The sequence below is a fragment of the Drosophila takahashii genome, chromosome 2R, assembly GCF_030179915.1.
Source record: "Drosophila takahashii strain IR98-3 E-12201 chromosome 2R, DtakHiC1v2, whole genome shotgun sequence".
In the NCBI taxonomy this organism is placed as follows: Eukaryota; Metazoa; Arthropoda; class Insecta; order Diptera; family Drosophilidae; genus Drosophila; species Drosophila takahashii.
Genome location: NC_091679.1, coordinates 35,222,076 through 35,239,778, shown reverse-complemented (window position 1 = coordinate 35,239,778; position 17,703 = coordinate 35,222,076). Strand labels below are relative to the sequence as shown.

General features: G+C 41.4%; 4 protein-coding genes across 4 annotated transcripts; 1 reads left to right on the top strand and 3 right to left on the bottom strand.

Moving 5' to 3' along the window:
• The first annotated feature begins 7,530 nt into the window (after positions 1 to 7,530).
• Positions 7,531 to 16,715, top strand: LOC108061945 (probable basic-leucine zipper transcription factor Q). The gene is made up of 6 exons (XM_017148404.3): positions 7,531 to 7,993; positions 10,755 to 11,056; positions 11,831 to 11,903; positions 11,974 to 13,082; positions 13,876 to 14,452; positions 14,909 to 16,715. The coding sequence occupies exons 1-6, from the start codon at positions 7,861 to 7,863 to the stop codon at positions 15,073 to 15,075; spliced, it is 2,361 nt and encodes a 786-aa protein (XP_017003893.2). The 5' UTR covers positions 7,531 to 7,860; the 3' UTR covers positions 15,076 to 16,715.
• Positions 8,779 to 9,283, bottom strand: LOC108061946 (uncharacterized). The gene is made up of 2 exons (XM_017148414.3): positions 9,030 to 9,283; positions 8,779 to 8,965 (listed from the first exon to the last, which is right to left on the bottom strand). Exons 1-2 carry the CDS (start codon positions 9,239 to 9,241, stop codon positions 8,863 to 8,865), a joined length of 315 nt encoding a protein of 104 aa, XP_017003903.2. The 5' UTR covers positions 9,242 to 9,283; the 3' UTR covers positions 8,779 to 8,862.
• Positions 9,800 to 10,251, bottom strand: LOC108061947 (uncharacterized). The gene is made up of 2 exons (XM_017148415.3): positions 10,026 to 10,251; positions 9,800 to 9,953 (listed from the first exon to the last, which is right to left on the bottom strand). Exons 1-2 carry the CDS (start codon positions 10,235 to 10,237, stop codon positions 9,851 to 9,853), a joined length of 315 nt encoding a protein of 104 aa, XP_017003904.2. The 5' UTR covers positions 10,238 to 10,251; the 3' UTR covers positions 9,800 to 9,850.
• A 206-nt stretch (positions 16,716 to 16,921) lies between the features above and the next one.
• Positions 16,922 to 17,399, bottom strand: LOC108061911 (uncharacterized). The gene has a single exon (XM_017148327.3). The coding sequence runs from the start codon at positions 17,249 to 17,251 to the stop codon at positions 17,039 to 17,041; it is 213 nt and encodes a 70-aa protein (XP_017003816.1). The 5' UTR covers positions 17,252 to 17,399; the 3' UTR covers positions 16,922 to 17,038.
• Between the last annotated feature and the right edge of the window lie 304 nt (positions 17,400 to 17,703).

Genomic DNA, 17,703 nt, shown 5'->3' with positions numbered 1-17,703 from the left:
GTCTGCGATTTCCATTTGGCTGAAATGTGTTGCATGCAGGCCGTCAGAAGGCTGTCAGAGGCATCCGAACAATGGGATCGGGCAAAAAGGCAAACAAGAGACGAGCTGCTGCCGAGGAGGCCAGTTGGGCGCTGCAACAAAAGCAGGGTAAGGCAAACTTTTTAATTGAAAACCAACAAAAATATAACGTCAAAAGTTGCAAGTGGTTGACACTTCGCACGGCCCGAAACGCCCGAATCGCCCGAACCACCCGGCGTATGCGTGATATTGAAGGTATCGGGCAGGAAGAGTAAACGAAACGAAATGAATCCTTTGCGACAGCCGTTGCCAGGCATCCAGTGCTTTAAGCCGAATATACATGCACATGTGGATACGTATTATATGCGACTGTGGCCAGAAGTCCATGGTCTTTAATCAGGAAGAGAGCCATTGCCGCATCGTTATGATGCGACTCAGCCAGGCGACGCCGCACTGCAAGGTGCCTATATATCCATACACTATATATATTTAAATTAAAGATTATAAAAAGTATGTGGATATGTCGAGTGGGCACACGTTGCACTTGCGACTGGCGGATTGGGATTGCGATTGCTGTTGACACAATTCCGCATCGGACTGCCTCCCATTGCGTTTTATTTACGTCTCTGCGATTTATCGAAGTTGGCATATGATGCTGATGCGCCCGTTTTTTAAGCCCCGCATACGAACTGCTTTCTCCGCAGAGCTTAACTGAGTCAGCTGCAGTTGGTAAACAACCACCCACCGCCCACTACACACCCCCCGGCGATGTAATGTGATTATTCAGTTGTTTTGCTCACAATTAAAACAAATTGTACCCGCTGCTAACAAAAACATAAACACACTGCTCGGAATGTCACTGTATATTTTTTTTATTTGTGCAAACAATGCTGGGTCGCAATTCGATTATCCCACCAGTTGCACGGCTTCGGCTCGGATTAATCTCTAACCCGGACATTCCTGGGTCCTGGCTGAATCGCTCATAAGGACAACAACGAGCCATAAAAAATCAATTCCGACTTTGGCAATTCCGCAAAGATTTACGTTTCAATTTCAGTTTCTGCCACAATAAAAATCAAAGCAGCCGAAGTGTGTATCCTTCGAACTCGTGAACATACATGTATGCGTATATCCTGCAGGACGCAGTCGAGTGTGTGTGTTTGTGACCATAAGCTGGCTTAGCAGATTTGTTGCCAAAATTAGCAGGCTGTTGGGGATCGAAAAAGGGAGCGGCGAACGTCCTGTAGGATATCTATTTTGGGCAAAAGAATTCGGCGTCATGCGAGCAGATTTATGCGCCATAAAACTGTGGCTAGACATGAACATACATGTCAGCAAGGACTCGCTTTATGGCGACCAATAAAAACGAAGAACCCAACCTGCAATAAAAAGCGGAAGAAATGTGTGATCCATTCCCCTTTAAACAAACCCGAGAGCATTTTAATATTTAGTCCTTGCCATAAGGCTCTTATTTAACCGTATGTAAATACTTTATGTTTACACTACACTTTTGTCTTTTTATGCCGGTTGTTTTTGTTAATTCAAAGTCAACAGCCACGAAATAGAATCCGAGCCCCATTGTGTTTGTGTAAGGTAATTACAAAAGGCAATGTTTACTTATGGGCCCTTCATTAATATTTGAAAAGGTCCTTGCTGGCTGACTCTTTTTTCCCCTTTTCCCGCCGTTCGAATTTTAATTGCGGTACATACATGTTTTATTGCGTGCAACTTGCCAGGGGGCTTAGCCTGCGGCCGAGTTGGGGCTTAAGCCAGTTGAAACAGCTAAAAGGATCATGGCTATAGCCGCCTAGCTGGCTGCCAAGTTGTCGCAGCCGCAGGTGCCGAGGCGCACTCACCGTGCACTTTAATAAAGTTCTCGGGTAATGCATAGTCTCCTGCTAAGTATGCCACTGAGATAGCAATTCCCTTACTCTTCCGAAACCATCCGCACTCCAGCCCACACTCACAAAAAGTTCTTTGTCCTTGCTTCATTTGTTGCAAGTTGTAAGTGAAATGAATAGCTTTTTAATCGAGTCTAGCCGGTTCTTGTGTGGTGCCACAAAATATAGTTTCTATCAGGGCCGTCTTTTTAGTAAGTATCTGTTACGGAAAAAAGGAAAAGGAAAAGAATAATATCTGCAAATTTGTAAAGCAATGTATATCACTTAAAAGTCTGTAGATACTCTAAGTAATACAATTTTGGGGGCTATAGAATAAGCATTTTCTGGTTTTCTAAATATGCAAATTTCAAAATTAAATATAACTGAAATGTTTCACTCGAAGGATGAGAATTTCTGAGTGTATCCTTGAGCTACAGGGCTGAGTCGTAGCGTTGCAACCTCTTGCAGCTTCATAATTGCCATGGCAACGCCAACTTCTGCCATTCTTGGGTTTCGAGGCGCCGGGAGATGAGATCGGGGAGCTGGGAGCGTTTTCACTCTGTTGTTTTCAAATTGCTTTTAGCAATCCCTCATACTTTTGTTTTACACTTCAATGGGCGTTCGCCAAGGCGCCGCGCCTTCCACATTTTCCATTCGCCGTGCCATAATTACAGGTGCAGGACGAGATTGCTCGCAATTGCATTCCGTTTTTCTGCGTTCGTAATCAGACAATTTTGAAGTGTTTTGCATTTAAGTTTCGCTTTAATCAAGCCGTTTTCTGGCGGCGGACCAACTTTTTGGCCAAGAGACAAAAGGCGTAGATAACAGCTACGAAAACAGGAAGTTGCCCCAAGCCACAGGCCAGTGTTGCCTATTTCAAGGACTGAAAAAGTTTTCAATTTATTTTCAATGGAAAGATGCTAAAATTTCTTTTTTATCTTAAATTATAAAATGTTTTCGTTAAAAACATATAATGAGTTCAAAGTAGACTCTAAGGTTTAATAAAATTACGCTAGAAAAAAAATTCTTATATTTTTAATTGGGCTAGTTTTTGAATTAAATTAAAATATTTAAAGAATAAAGGTATGTACATTTCAAAAAAATGTTACTTTTTCCGTGTTATAAGCAATATTCGGAAATTCGGAAATATTTTGTCTAGAAATCAGATAACTTGGCAACTCTACCACAAACACTACATTCTGAAACGGGAGCCAGTACCGAACGTCTTCCTCCCATGAGACTAAAAATGTTGTTGTGAAAAAGTCAAAGTTGGTGAAGTCTCGAGTTCATTCCATTACGTTATTTTTTCTGTTAACTGATTTCCATATTGTTGTTAGTTTCGCCAACTATATACCTATATACTCACACTTATGCGTGTGGGTTCACTTTCCGAACTTCTGTTTGGTACACGGAAAAACTTTTAGACATTTTTAACACCCAATTTTTTCGCTTTTATCGTACCCAACGCCTGGCGAGTTGACAAGTCTGCCTCTGAAACGAATTTAATTCTGAAATATCGCTCCACCTGCAAGCAACTTCTGTTTAAATGAATGGAAACATGCATAAAATTCATTTCAATTGCAGTATCAATTTAATTTAATGGTCATCAAACTCCATGTGCAGGTGATCAAATGTGGTCAGCCAATGGCTGCTGAATGGAGAGGAGTTGCACAGGTAAATCTGGCATTGCCACAGAATAAAATGTATTTTAAACAAAATACACGAATCAAACGTTAAGCTTGAGTTATCAGAACATCAATTGTCGATTTCACTGGCAGAGCATTAAAATATTTTCAGAATTAAGCAAGTATTAAAGACCTAAATTTAAAGGGTATTATCCAGGCAACGAATGAAATTGCACAAGTGCTTTGAGCCGTCGCTCGGAGTGAATCCCCAACAAAAACAGTCGGATGATAGGGGACAGAAAGGCAGATTACTCAACAATGCCACCGAGAAGAATCTGTCAAAGAGCTGCAGACTCGAGTGTCAAATGTATTTAAGCATTTTAAATATTTACATTCGGCATATGGCATTTGCAAGTGTAATGCCAGCCCGAGGCTGTCCTGAGATTAGGCCAAGATGATGGCTCCGGCGAGATAGGCACTTGGTCAGGGCCAACTCAGGCGGCCGGAATGGTGCTCAGAATTTATAATTGTAACTTAATTTGCATAAACTTAAGCCATCTTGCCTTGGGCTAGGTGCCAGGCAGGCACATGTCCATTTAAATGAATCATTTTTATGGCTCATCTGAAATTTTAAAACAATATGTTTTAATATTTATGGCACAAGTTTTGTAATAGGCTTTGATGGGGCTTATGAAAAGGATTAGTCTAAGATGCTGCTGCAGCAATATTCAAAACAATGAGTGTTTTCAATGAAATTCCGAGAAAGAGCAGTTGCCCGTTTTATAAAACTTTCCACACGAGTACGAAAGATTTATTTAGGTATACCGAGTAAAAACAATATGAAACCTAGCCAAAGTAAACATTTTCATTTTCTGAAAGTATAATTATATTTTACCACCACTCGGCCATAAAAACAGAAGGCCATAAAAACGTTATACCCATTAGTTATTTACACGGGCTTAAAACAAATGCGACAATTTATATTTCTCGGTTAGAACTGTGGCCATAACTCTTAATTAAATGTCTGTGCGTAAAATAAATAGTTTAATACTCGCTCTCCGCTTATTATGATTTCGATTAATTTGCACATTTGTGTGGAAACAGGATAATTGCTTTGGCCAACACTATATTCATATCGGATCAGCATCATCTGTCAGCCGGGCTTATTGTTTAGCCATAACGATATAAATATTTTCGGCACAAATTGCGCACATCGGGGACCCGATTTGCATGCCCATAAATATTCAGCTCTTCGAGTGGGTCAATTGGCGTTTCTCATATGGTCGGAAGTGAATTGATTGGGTTCGGTGTGCGGACTACATTTGAAATATCTCCCATGATTTATCTGCCGTATTCCATCGCCAACTGTTGCACGTGATCCAAGTATTCCTAGCGGTAGGAGGTCTGGCCCTCCAGTTAGGGCGAGGTATTGTTATTTTATGTTAATGCATGACGTTGTTAGGCATCTCGAAAATGTACAAAAGAAATTAGCAAACTTGAAAAATAAGAAAGGCGGAGAGGCGGCCAAGAAAAGCAGCGAATTCAACGGCAACTGTTGACAGTTATCCTGGCACAAACACGCATTGTAATGTCTAACAAGCTTCACAGTGGCAGCAATAGCAGCAGCAGCAAACATCGCATGTCACTCAACGGCCTCACAGTCCTGACAGCCCCTGTGTCCTTGAGTGAGTGTTCTGGGCGTCTGTGCGCCGGGCTTTTGTCATTTACATATTTACACTTTATTCCCGGTGCTTAAGACTGAACTTTAACATTTGGGGGGTGGTGCCAAGCCACATGACCTGCCCTCAAGATTCCACGCACGGAAAAAATATCACAAAGTTGTACTCATACAGTTTTTAAAATCCTTGAAGAGGATATATTTTCTGTGAGGTTAAACAGACCAGTTTGTCTCGCCATATATGTGTGTCTGTCTGTCCGGTTATAGGTTCCCCTTTTTCTGTTTTATCCCCTTAGCTAATAGCCAAGTTCAAAAGAACCAGATCCATAAATCTATATATTTTCTAAGCCAAAAAGTTTTTTGCAGGTATCAAGAACTTAAATTGGGAGATTTCAAGTGGGAAAATATTAAAAATAAAAACTATTTTAACATGTTGTTAAATTTTGAAAATATTAAAAATGTAATGCTTGTCAAACAATGACAAACAGGGAGCAAACTATGGTATCTATAAATTGTAAAAAGTTATATGAGAGAAAATAACTCAAATATTAAAAGAATAATAACCGATAATTGCCTTTTAGCAATACTGCTCAATCCAGAACTACATATTTCAATGGCTATTTAATTTTGATAACTTAATCATTTATCAGTTGTAAAAAAATTAAATACTCCTTTAACCATTTTTCCATTCAAACTCCGCGCAAATGCTTATAGAAACCAATAGGGAACTGGGAAGGTACTTCCATCTCCAGTGATATATTTTCCTCCGTACAATGCAAATAGAGTGAATCGAAAACGCAGGCGAAAATCTCCGCTGTGGCGCCTGATATTGTTTTGCATTATGCCCGGGGACGGAGAGGCAATGCAATTTCAGGTGGTAAAAGCAGGCCAACAAGGCCTAAAGGCATTGCCGCCAAAGTGGCGGAGAGGTAAATGCAATTTCCAGCAAAAGGCCGGGATAACGGCACATAACTGATTCACTTTAATGCAATTTGCATGAATCCGGTGGCTAACAGTGCGCTAACAGCAGGATGTTATCCTTCGCTCTCGAGCTGTGTTTAATGCGCACAACTCATCTCATTCATAAAAGCCAAGAGAGAAAGGAAGGACTCTCTCTCTCTTGCGAGAGAGAGGGAGCGGAGATTGAGTTGTTGGCGGCTGCTGTGCTGTGTGCAATAAATACAAAGGACTCAGCATCCGCAGCAACAGTGGCGTCGCAGTGTTGAGCGCAGAGTGTCGCAGGACTCGGTCTCGGGATTCAGGATTCAGTTATCGCGTAGCCGCCGTGTGTGACGGACGATTTAAAGCTTCTCGTGCGCCGAGTGCATTCAATTCACATCAAATGTAATTAGAGATCCTCTCTCTCTCTACGCTCGCTCCTTTTAATTAAACGCAAACAAATGGAAAGTGAGCAGCGGCGACAAAACTAAAGGCCATTAAATCGCCAGGCGAATAATTCATTGCCAGCCCCCCGTGCAATTGGAATTGGAAATTGTCGCAAATTAAAAGTAAATTAAATATTACCCCGGCCACTCGGACTGCCTTTATTAGGAGTTATGGCCGCCAGCCAGCTTTTGTTTCATCTATCAATGTGTGTGACAGTCACGTGGGTTTGGATGGGGATTGCCGCTGGCATGGCGCTAATTTCTCACACTTCAAACGTGGCCGGGACTGGCAATGAATTTCCGGGACTCCAACCTCCTGCGGATGCTTTCCTTTCCTTTCGTTTTGTTTAGCTTGGCTCTCTGCTTTGCTTTCCCAGCGACTGTTTTCCTATTCTGATTTCCCGGTGGCGCCCCTTCACCTGCCCCAAGTGTTGTTATTTGGTTAGCTAAGCTAAGCTCTGTCCTCGTTCTCGTGTGCCATAAATTAAATAGATTGACGGTGACCCAGGGAATGGGCCTTTCCCTCATGAGCCGCTTTCACTTCTTTATGATTAGTTAATGGGATTCAATTTCATTTGAAATTGGCCACCACAGAACGTGGCAATCGCAGCTGCCGCAGCCTCCTTTCGCTGATTACATAAGGCACGTTCTCGGGGAAACACTTGTTGGGTTTTTCCCTCCCCCCCGCTCAACCAGACACGTAGTCGTATCCTTCGAGCAGAAAAGGAGTAGGCGGGAAAGGGAAAAGGAAATGGAAAAGCCGGGGGAAAGCGAATCACAGTTGCGCCATTAGGAGCTCGGCGAAATAAATTCAATATAAGCGAGGCCTAATGGCAGTAGTTGAGTTTCCATTTACATTCAGCCTCCATAAATTGGCATGGCTGCGAAAATCGTTACCCACTTAAGAGGGCCCACATTTAGCAGGCGCAGCATCCGGTTTGTAAATGCAGCATTTCACCCTCGAGTAGCAAGATGAAAAAGAAGTGTACGAGTGTGCATTCTAAAAATAACAAAAAACTCGAGTGAGATAAAAACAGCAACTGCTGCGACTACTGAGGTATAAAGGTACAAAGTGCTAGCGCAAACACAGTCGGCGAAGGAGCGTAAACAAACATCGGAGCAAACTAAAACGGCGAACAAACAGCGGTGAAGGTTGTCCTGCTGAAACCGTTCTGTGTAGTGTGTGTGTGAGTGTTTTTGGCCAGCAGAGCGCCGGAAGAGCCAGAAAAGTAAGCGCTAAAAATGTGCAAGTAATGTGCAGCAAGTAAAGTGCAATGCCATCCATTAAATCCGCCGAAAGTGAGATTCTTCTTGGGATTATTAGGAGCGACAGCATGACGAACGGCAATTCCTTGAGGTCCTGCCTCCTGCTGGCCACCATCCTGGGATTACTCTGCCGGACCGAGGGTGAGTCTGGGGTTTGATGGGGATGTCTGGGGAAGTCCCTCTATCTTCGTCTTAAGCAACTCTCTGCCGCTGATTGCTTGGCTTGAATTATGGAGCGCAGACGAAATAAAAAGGGAGAATTCATTTTACAGCCTTATTAAATCCGTATTACATAAATTACGCCAAGCGTTTCACTCTGAATTTTTATGAGCGCTTTACGCTTTCACATTTCTTATTTCACATTTTACATTTTCCATTTGGCATCGCCGCTCACCACTCACCGCTTTTATGTCATAATGAGTGCAGCCTTTTGATTTAATGACAACTGTTTGCCATAAAACAACATACAAACATAAATATGCACACACACAATGCGAGTGGGCCTGCTTTTATGTGGCCTGTGATTTATTTCACTTCTTATTTTTATGATAATTTATCAAATATGCATAATAAAATGCCAGCAACGCGACCATTTATGGCCTCTGGAAATTTCGCCAAAATTTCATATGTAAGGTGGCAACAGCTTGCCGATCAGATTCTGTATGCTGTAGGCCTGCGCTAGGGTGGACCTTGTTTAACAATTATGAATTATTTGAAGTCAAAGCTTGAAGTATTTCAGCGATAAACTGCACACAAAAATATAAATTAAATATTATTAAATAATATTAAAGGTCCGATGACATAGTCAATACGAGAAAGATTAGAGCTTCTGAATTGAGAGAAAGACGGGGAACTTTTCACCTCATAAGCATTTAGAATCAGTGCACAGTGGGCCAAAATGTTAATTTTTCGGGCCACTGAAAATAAATATAAATTTGTATCTTTATTTTATTACGATATTCCGGCTTTTAATTATTTTGTGTTAAAACATGTGTATTACAGAACTGGTATTATTCATTAATAATCTCACGATCACAGCAGGCGGGATAATCAGCGTTTGGTGCTGTGAATTTTCCGAATTTCTTTCCGGGGGGGAGTCCATAGACACCACATCTAAAGTAATATAATATTATTTTTTAAAGATTCCCTATACTGAATTTAATCAGATCAAACTCACGATTGAAGCTGTGCTTCACTATTGGCTTGGCACACAATTCGCTCACATCTCTTTGGATGGCGTGCAGTCTGACCTTCTTCAAGAACAAAGCCGTCAACGACACATTTTCCAGGATGGGCTGGATCCTTGAAAACTCCCGTGGAAACGGCTGACTCGGTTTCTGAAACCAAAAAAACGGCGATCACCGTAAATACCACGATTGCTAGACGCATCTTGATGCCTTCAAATCACAAGTTAGACTGAAAGCTCAGCCACTTCTGAGACTTAATAAGCCGTATCTATCAATAGCTGGTCAGACAAGTCGGTCCCAATGGAACTTTATAAGTGGGTAAACAAATAAAATTATTGCTACGGCCATGTCAACAAGTAAATGAATTTGTATGCTAATTGTATGTTTAGGTACATCATTTGTTTATCATGTTTATGTTTAAAGATCTGTGGTTTTTCAGAAAAGTTGATAATGGACAAACAAAAATGTCAAATATTTTCGAGTACAATTTTTATGATTATTTAACCGTCTGTTTGTTCTAGAACTTTTATGTGAAGACTAAGATAGGTTCACCTCAACTGTTTACTTTTACACATTTAAGTATTAAAAAATTGTGCAAAAAAATTGCATTCGTTTTACTGCTTCAAAATATTTAAGGTATTTCGCGGTTTTAGTGTGCCAAACTATAAAATTGTCATTTATATTATTGCACAGAGGAAAAAGTTAATTTAGTGGTCGAAATCCCATCAATTATTCTTCTGTACTTAATTCTCATGTCGATTTTCCGGTTTTTATTTAATTTATTAAAAACTGCTGAGTTACAAAACTAGTATTACTCGTTGATAATCTCACGGTGGCAACAGGCGGGATAATCAGCATTTGGAGTTGTGTATTTTCCGAATTTCTTTCCAGGTGGTAGTCCAACAGCACCACATCTAAAATACATTCAATTAAATCACATTATTAAAAAACATTTGCGATATCGAATTTGGTAAGCATAAACTCACGATTGAATCTGTGCTTCGCTTTTGTCCTGGCACACAATTCGCGCACACATTTTTGGGTGGCGGGCAGTCTGACCTTTTTCAAGGACCAAGCCGTCAACGACACACTTTCCAGGATGGGCTGGATCCTTGAAAACACCCCTAGAAACAGCTGATTCAGTTTCCGAAACCAGAAATACGGCGATCACCGTACAAAACACGACAGCTGGACGCATCTCAATGCCTTCAAATCTCAAGTTGGACTAAAAGCTCAGCCTTCGCTTCTGCCACTTGATAAGCCTTATCAATCGACGGCTATTCAGAGATTATGTGTATAAGTAAGCTAAAAATCGGAAATTGGCTACTGACATTTTTTATAAAAATTGTTTGGTTTTTTTTATTTTTGTTAAATTTTTTGTAAATTTCTGTGCTAGAAAACTGGTATTACCAGTTGATAATCTCAAAACATCGAGATAAAATAATTGCTACAAAATTTAATTAATATTTTAATAAACTTAAAGAAAAGCGTTTAATTATAAGCTTGAAATGTATTACCAAAGTACTAAAAGGGCTTATCACACATAGCTCTATATTTTAAGTCTTTCTCTCTGTAATTACTGTACTCATGTAGCTAACATGAGCTTTTTAAGCCATAAAAAATACGCAATACAGGTCCACCCTACAGTACACTTTTGCATGTGAAAAGTAATATAAGCACGGGATTATTTCGCATTTGTTCTTGCCATTTCGCAGCTTTGCCCTTTGAGTATGTAGATGAGCACGAGGACTTCAACTACGACCTGGACACGGCCCAATCCCAGGCGAAGTACGACGCCCGTCTGCTCTCGCAGCAGATGCTCAGCGATGCGGAGTTGCAGCGGCAGGCGGGGAGCGGGGCGCAGGACAACGCCTTGGATGCCGACTCGCCGAGGGCTCAAGGGATTGGAGCGGGCTCTGGCCTGGATGCCGGCTCCTCGGCCCAGGAGAACCTGGAGCCGCACAGCAGAGCAGCCGCGTGCTTCACCAACGGCCACAAGTACACACACGGACAGAAGGTAAAGCCAAGTGCTATATATAAAATTGGTTTTCCATTTGGGGAATTTAGCTGGTTAAAATATATTTATATAAGGTGCTCGTTTAGATATTATGCCAGTTATTTAATAAATTAAAATAATTTCAAATAAAAACCAGAAACTACAATTATAAACAATTAAAAGTTCAAGTACTAAAAAGAGTTAATCAGATGAATTGATTGAAGGTATGGCGATAAATAGACGATGAACTTTACTCCTCATAAACAATTGGTATTGGTAATCAATTTATAGAGGTAGATTCAATAAACCATTATAAAAGTGACTTTTCTTACCCTATACACATTATATAATATATATTCGTAGTTCCCCCTTTTTCTGTTCGTATTGAAATATTATACTAGAATATTGGTGTTGCAGTAAAAGCAATCCTTACTAAGGCTGGACTGAAGTTCAGTATCTTTTAGTCATTAGAATAGAGATAATCTGATGAGCACTCGCAGTAATTGAACAAAGGGATTGCATAATTTGAGTTTGTGGCTCGTTACCACACATGTTATGAAATGAATGCCAGTGCCATGGGCAGACATCCTGTTCCTTGAGCCAAGATGTGAAGTTTGCTCACCCATCCATTGTATCAGAAAGTGATTGATTGTTTGCTTGTGGGTGCGCTTACATATGTGTGTATGTAGCCATATGTTTATAAGCCGCAAGAGCACCTGCTAACCCAACCGACTGCTGACCCGAACGAAACCCTCGGAAGAGGAACATTTAAATGATGTGCCATATCCTTTGCAGGTTCCCCGCCTGGATGCCTGCGAGGTGTGTCTCTGCATGGACGGCGAGATCTTCTGCTGGTGGGAGAAGTGCGGTTAGTTCTCCATCGGCCTTTTCCGGCTTGCATAATATATAACGAGAAACTTTTGCCTTTTTCCCCGCAGATAAGGCCAATGTAAACAGGGCTTCAGGAGGGGCGACGGAGTCGGGGGGACTTGGACTTGGTGTTGGCGAAGGCGACGGCAACAACGAAAGTAACGACGACGACGACGATGGCGATGGTGACTATTCAGATCCATATCGCCACGAGAGCACAACGGGAAAGTCAACAAAAGTGCATAAAGCTGCTAGGAAAGTTGGCAAGCGGCATAAGCATCGCAGGAATCAAAAGAATTTTAATGACTACGAAGTTTACCACAGCCAGAGGCAGAAGCAGAAGCATGAGCAGAAGCAGCAGCAGAAGCAGCCGGATTATAAAAAGTCCGCCATAAAGCAACAGCTCCAGCTACAGAAGCAGCAGAAACACAAGAGCGACGTTGGTGGCAACTACAATATAATCAAGCAACACAAACACGAGCAGCAGCAGCAAGAGCAGCAGAATGTGGCAGCTTTGGCTGTTAATCAGGCAGCAAAGGCAACGCATTATCAGCAGCCAGCCTCCACCACGCCCCCTCCCCCTCATGCCCCGCCGCACAACTATAACTATCATCATCCGCACCAGCAGGCGCCGCATTCGTCCAGCAAAATCTTGAATTTCCCCGAAAACCTTCCAGCCCTGCTGTACTACGACTACAAGACCGAGGAGCACGAGCACCATCAGCACCAGCACCACCAGCAGCACTTGCTGCACGAAAAACAACGCTTGCTGCAACATCAGCAAGAGCAGCAGCAGCAGGAGGCGTTGGCGCGACAAAAGGCAGCTGAATCGGAGGCTGGGGCAGCTGCAGATGCAGCCGTTGAACCCGCCGTTGATAAAAACTTTGATGAGGCGGAAACCGACAGCGATATTTTGCCAGAGCCCCCAACAAAGCAGCCCCCCACACAATGGCCAACTAGCAGCAGCGGCAGCAGCAGCAGCACGGCCAAGGCGTTGATGACAACCCGGGCAGTTGCCACTGTGGCAGCCACATCCACAATCGCATCCACGTCTGCGAGCAGGACAACGACAACGACAACGAGAACGACAACGACAACGGCGACAGGAACAAATGAAATGGTGACAAGCACGCTGTCTGGAATGGAAAAGTCCGGGGCCACAGTTGCAGCTACAAATGTGAGTTGGAAAGCTTGAGAAGGGTCCTTGCCTCCGGGCTTTGTGAAATGTTAGAAGGTATCATAGAGTTGGCTACAAGTGTGTAAAGTAGTACCGAAAACACATCCATCAAATGCAAGCACTGAGACTGAGTTTAACCAGAATTGAATTAAAATGTTTTATGCTATCTAAAGGATTAAGTTATTTTGTGAACGATACTTTTTCGATATTAGTTTGTGTCGATTGTGTTAAAATATCGGAAACTTCTATTATCGATAGTATCGCTCAGCTAAATAATTGAATGTTACAAGTAAATTTTTATATGAAAAACGTTAACCATTGATTCACTTCAATCACGGTAAAATCGGTTATGATTCAAGTACTTATTTTCAATTAAATTAAATTAAATTTTTTTTTGAGCTTTCCTTATTTTTTGTAGTAATTTTATGCTATTTCACTATCGATAGCCAAACCTATCGATGAAAGACTATTAAGACTATTATTTTGCATACCTCAGAACCTTAGGGTATTTCACGATTCGAGCACCGAAACTACTTATTTTTGCGTCTTATTTTTGTGCTTTTCGTGTGGGCCTCAAAGGACCTGCGGGAAGCTTACCCAATTAGGCTTTGGGCCGCTGCCACTTCATTGGCTGCCTCGGCGGAGACGTCTGAACTTTGCACTTTCGGTGTGTCCAGTGAGCCTGAAACGCTTCCCGTAATGGGGTTTTTCATGCTCGAGCTGCTTTATTATTTACTATGCAGTCAAGTCGAATTAACAGTCTGTGCTTTATTTTCGCCCCAACAACGGACAGCTGCAACGTGATCGCAGTGGACCCAAGACGGAGCCGGAGACCGATGACGCCTTCCACCGATGGCTGACATCCACCGAACTGAATGCTGACAACACAAACTCACTCGACGATAACCTGGAGCAGGAAACGCCGGCATCGACAATAATCGATGATGTTGGCACGACGAACAAGAGTGACAGGAGCAGTGGTCCCGGCAAAGACAATGGCAACGATGCCGTCTTCTTTCGCAGCTCGTACAACGATTACAGCAGTGAATTCAATGGGAGCGTTGTCAATATTGACATTACACTAACTGCAGTTGATGTGCATCCCCATCGCCAAACGGATTTAATTGCAAATGGCAACAGAACGTCAGGCGTTAACGACAATGGCAACAGCAACAGCAAAAGCAACAGCAACTATGCAGCAGCAGGGACAACAATGGACCCACAGGCAGCCAGTAGAAGCATCGGCAGCATCGGGAGCAGCGGCAGCAATCAGGATCAACCTCAGCAGAGCCCTGTTGTTCCGCCGTACACCCTGACAACGATTATAACAACAACGCCGCTGGCACCAGGGCGTATGTGCAATGTTTTGGGTAAGCAAGCAAGTCAGCGGAGGTCCGAAGGGATTATTGCTACACAGAGAAATAATATCCTCGGGTATTATTATCATTATTATTTCCGACCCTTCATAAATTATTGGGTAATACCTATTTGGTTTATAAATATATATGTTATGTTAGGTGGTATAGGATAACAAAAATTAAATGATATTATTTTATTATATTATATGATATTATGATTTTATTCTTAACACAGACATTGCTAGTATCACCAAGGATATTTCTGTTTTACTTAAAAACCAATTAAATACTTGGATAGAAAACATTTATAATTATTATTTATTATAATAACAGACAAATTTCTTTTCTCTGTGTAACGAACTCGACACACCCTCGTCCCCCGTATTTTATTACTGCTCGTCACAATTGCTCACTTCCTAATCCCATTTAAACTGCAAATCGAACTTGCTTCCGTCGCTGTTGTTGCAGGCAAACTGTATAAAATTGGCGACATTCTGCCACAGGATACGGGCAACTGTCTGCAATGCATTTGCACGGATGCCGTGACACCCGACGAGATGCCGAGCGTCACCTGCAGTCCGCACAATTGCCCACCGCTGGTTCTGCCGGATCTATTCGATGCGACTGGATACTGAGGTTACGGGTTCGAGCTGTAAGTTGCTGGAAGCCAGGGGAAGCCAGACTCCAGGTGCCAGGTGCCATGTGCCAGGGAGATGTGGGATGTTTTCGAATAGAAATAGATCGAATCGTGATTTAAATTCCGAAACCGAAGCCACAACTGCAGCCAGCCATAGGAATCGAAACGAAACGAAGCGAATCACTCTCATATTGCATGTCAAGGTCTCAACTAACTCAACTCAATATAAATTGTATGGATTTCAGTGTAAAGCCCTCCCTATCACGAGTGCCCCGAGCACTCTCTAAAAACGAAACCTATCAGCAAGCAAACATATATTACATATATTCGTATAAAACTCTATATATATTGATCTAAAACGACCACAGAAGAGAGGGGAAGGAAGGATGATTCGCAGTCGAGGCACAGACTAGATTTAAGCTGAATGTTTATGCATTTTATAAGAATCTGAATTCGTCTCTCTCCACAATGTAGTTGATCGAAGCCCAACAAGAAACCATTAAATGTATACAGCAGTAGCAATCGTAATGAATTTATAGATGTACCACAACAGAAATATATATATATACATATATCTATATCTATACCCATATCTATACCTATTTATGTGTGTATTGAGTTCAGTTGGATCAGTTTGAAGATTACTTCCCGACTGAGACAAAAGCGTGTAGAGTTTTCAATACATTCAACAAAGGAAGAAAAAACTTTTACAAATATAGGCAACTAAAATCTATAACGAAAAAAACTGAACAATGACAAATAATGAACAAACGTGTGTAATATTTTAATTTTGATATTAAAAGCAAACAAAGTATTTCTCATTTGCATGCATGTACTGTTATTGTTTTGCGCTTCTTTAGAAATTTACCTATACGTAATCTGCGAAACAAAAAGCGATGTAGTGTGTATGGAAGTTGTTTTAACAAAGCTGAACTTGGCAAAGAAAGACACCATATCGAGTAGTTATAACAATTTTAAGGCATAACCCGTAATTGTATTTAAACATATACCTAGAAACTCTCGAATAGATTCAGTGAATTCAAAATTTACAGCGATTTCCGAAAATATATTTGATTTTTGGTTTCTAGCGGCAAAGACAGCATTTATTTCAAAGCAAGTTTAGGCGTGATAAACATTGATTTATTCGGAAGGGGTTAAATTAAGCGGAACATACTTGAAAAGTAGAAAACAATTTCGATTATAGGGAAATCAAAATGAATTCGAGCGAGTTTTTTATAAGCGAGGTCGAACAAAACTATACAGAACATATGAAACTATGAAATCAAAATGCAAAATATACGTACACACACATATATACCGAGCGTACACACAGGCAAACAAACATAAATATTTATTATTGATGTTCCACAAGAGAATTGCAAACGGAAGAGCATATAATAAATTCAAAGAACAAATAGAAAAAAATAGAAAAAATAGAACAAATTCTTCTTGGACGAGCATTTTAAAAATGTATACAAATATGCGTATTTATGTATGTGTAAAATAAATGTAACTACAACTCTCAACTAATCTACAAACTCGCACACAGATGCCCCAGCATCCCTGTGTTTAAATGGAATTTGTGTTTGAAATCAAATTGAAATCAAATCGACATGAATAAACCGAAACCCAATTATGGCATTTCAAAATATTGCGTTTGTCTACTTTACTTTGGTAGTGTTTAAGCCTATTTGAAAAGGTAAGATTTAAGATTAATTAGTAATTAGTATTAAATCAGCAAAATCAAAATCATCAACACCTACTTAATAATAAAGTCTATGCAAAATATGATTTTTAACTTTAATGAAATGTAGTAAAAATGAAATCATAGAATGAGTTTATTTTATTGCATACAGAAACTTTTGCCATTTATTGAAGTGAGAGATTACATTCCTATTGAGGTTATATTTAAACCAAGAGATCTACAGATTCTACCGTTACAAAGACCGTGCCTCTCGAGCTCAGTCACCCTCACTACCGGACTCGAAACCAGAATCCTCGGCCAGTTCTGCCAGGATAAAGGCATGTAGAGCCATTTGCAGGGCAACTGCGTCACCTTGAGCAGGATCAGGAGCTGGAAGGATATCGGCGGGTTCGCCGGCATAGAAGGAGAAGGCCTCGCGTTGCCTGCGAAAGGATCTCACTGCCAGCTGGTTGTCCCCTCCTCCGTCCATGGCAGGATTTTGGAAGACGATGCGATTAGTTCCCAAAGGGAGTGGAAAGTCAAAGGCTAAAAACAATTGATTCGCCTCCGGCTAGTGCTTTTTGGAATTTTGAGTGTTTGCTGTTCGAGCCGCATTCAAAATGTGTTTGAATATTTCTGGGCCAATGTGACAGGCCAAACAAAGGCAATACGAATGCTGAAATGGCCAGCGGCATATTGCCTGTTTAATATTGTTTAATAAAGCGCATCGGGAAGGGCCAATGGCTCCCTTCGCATGGCGGCTTTATTAGTTTTCCAAAGCTGTCTGTGTTTGTGCAGCGCAATCATCGCAGTGACAGGCGACCGCAGGGTACTTTCCAGCTTTTGTACGTGTACGTGTATGTGTAACCGGAAGCGGAAGCGGACCCGCTGTCCGTTGACCGCATAAAGCCATTTGGCCATTTTGGGAACAAGCCCTAACCC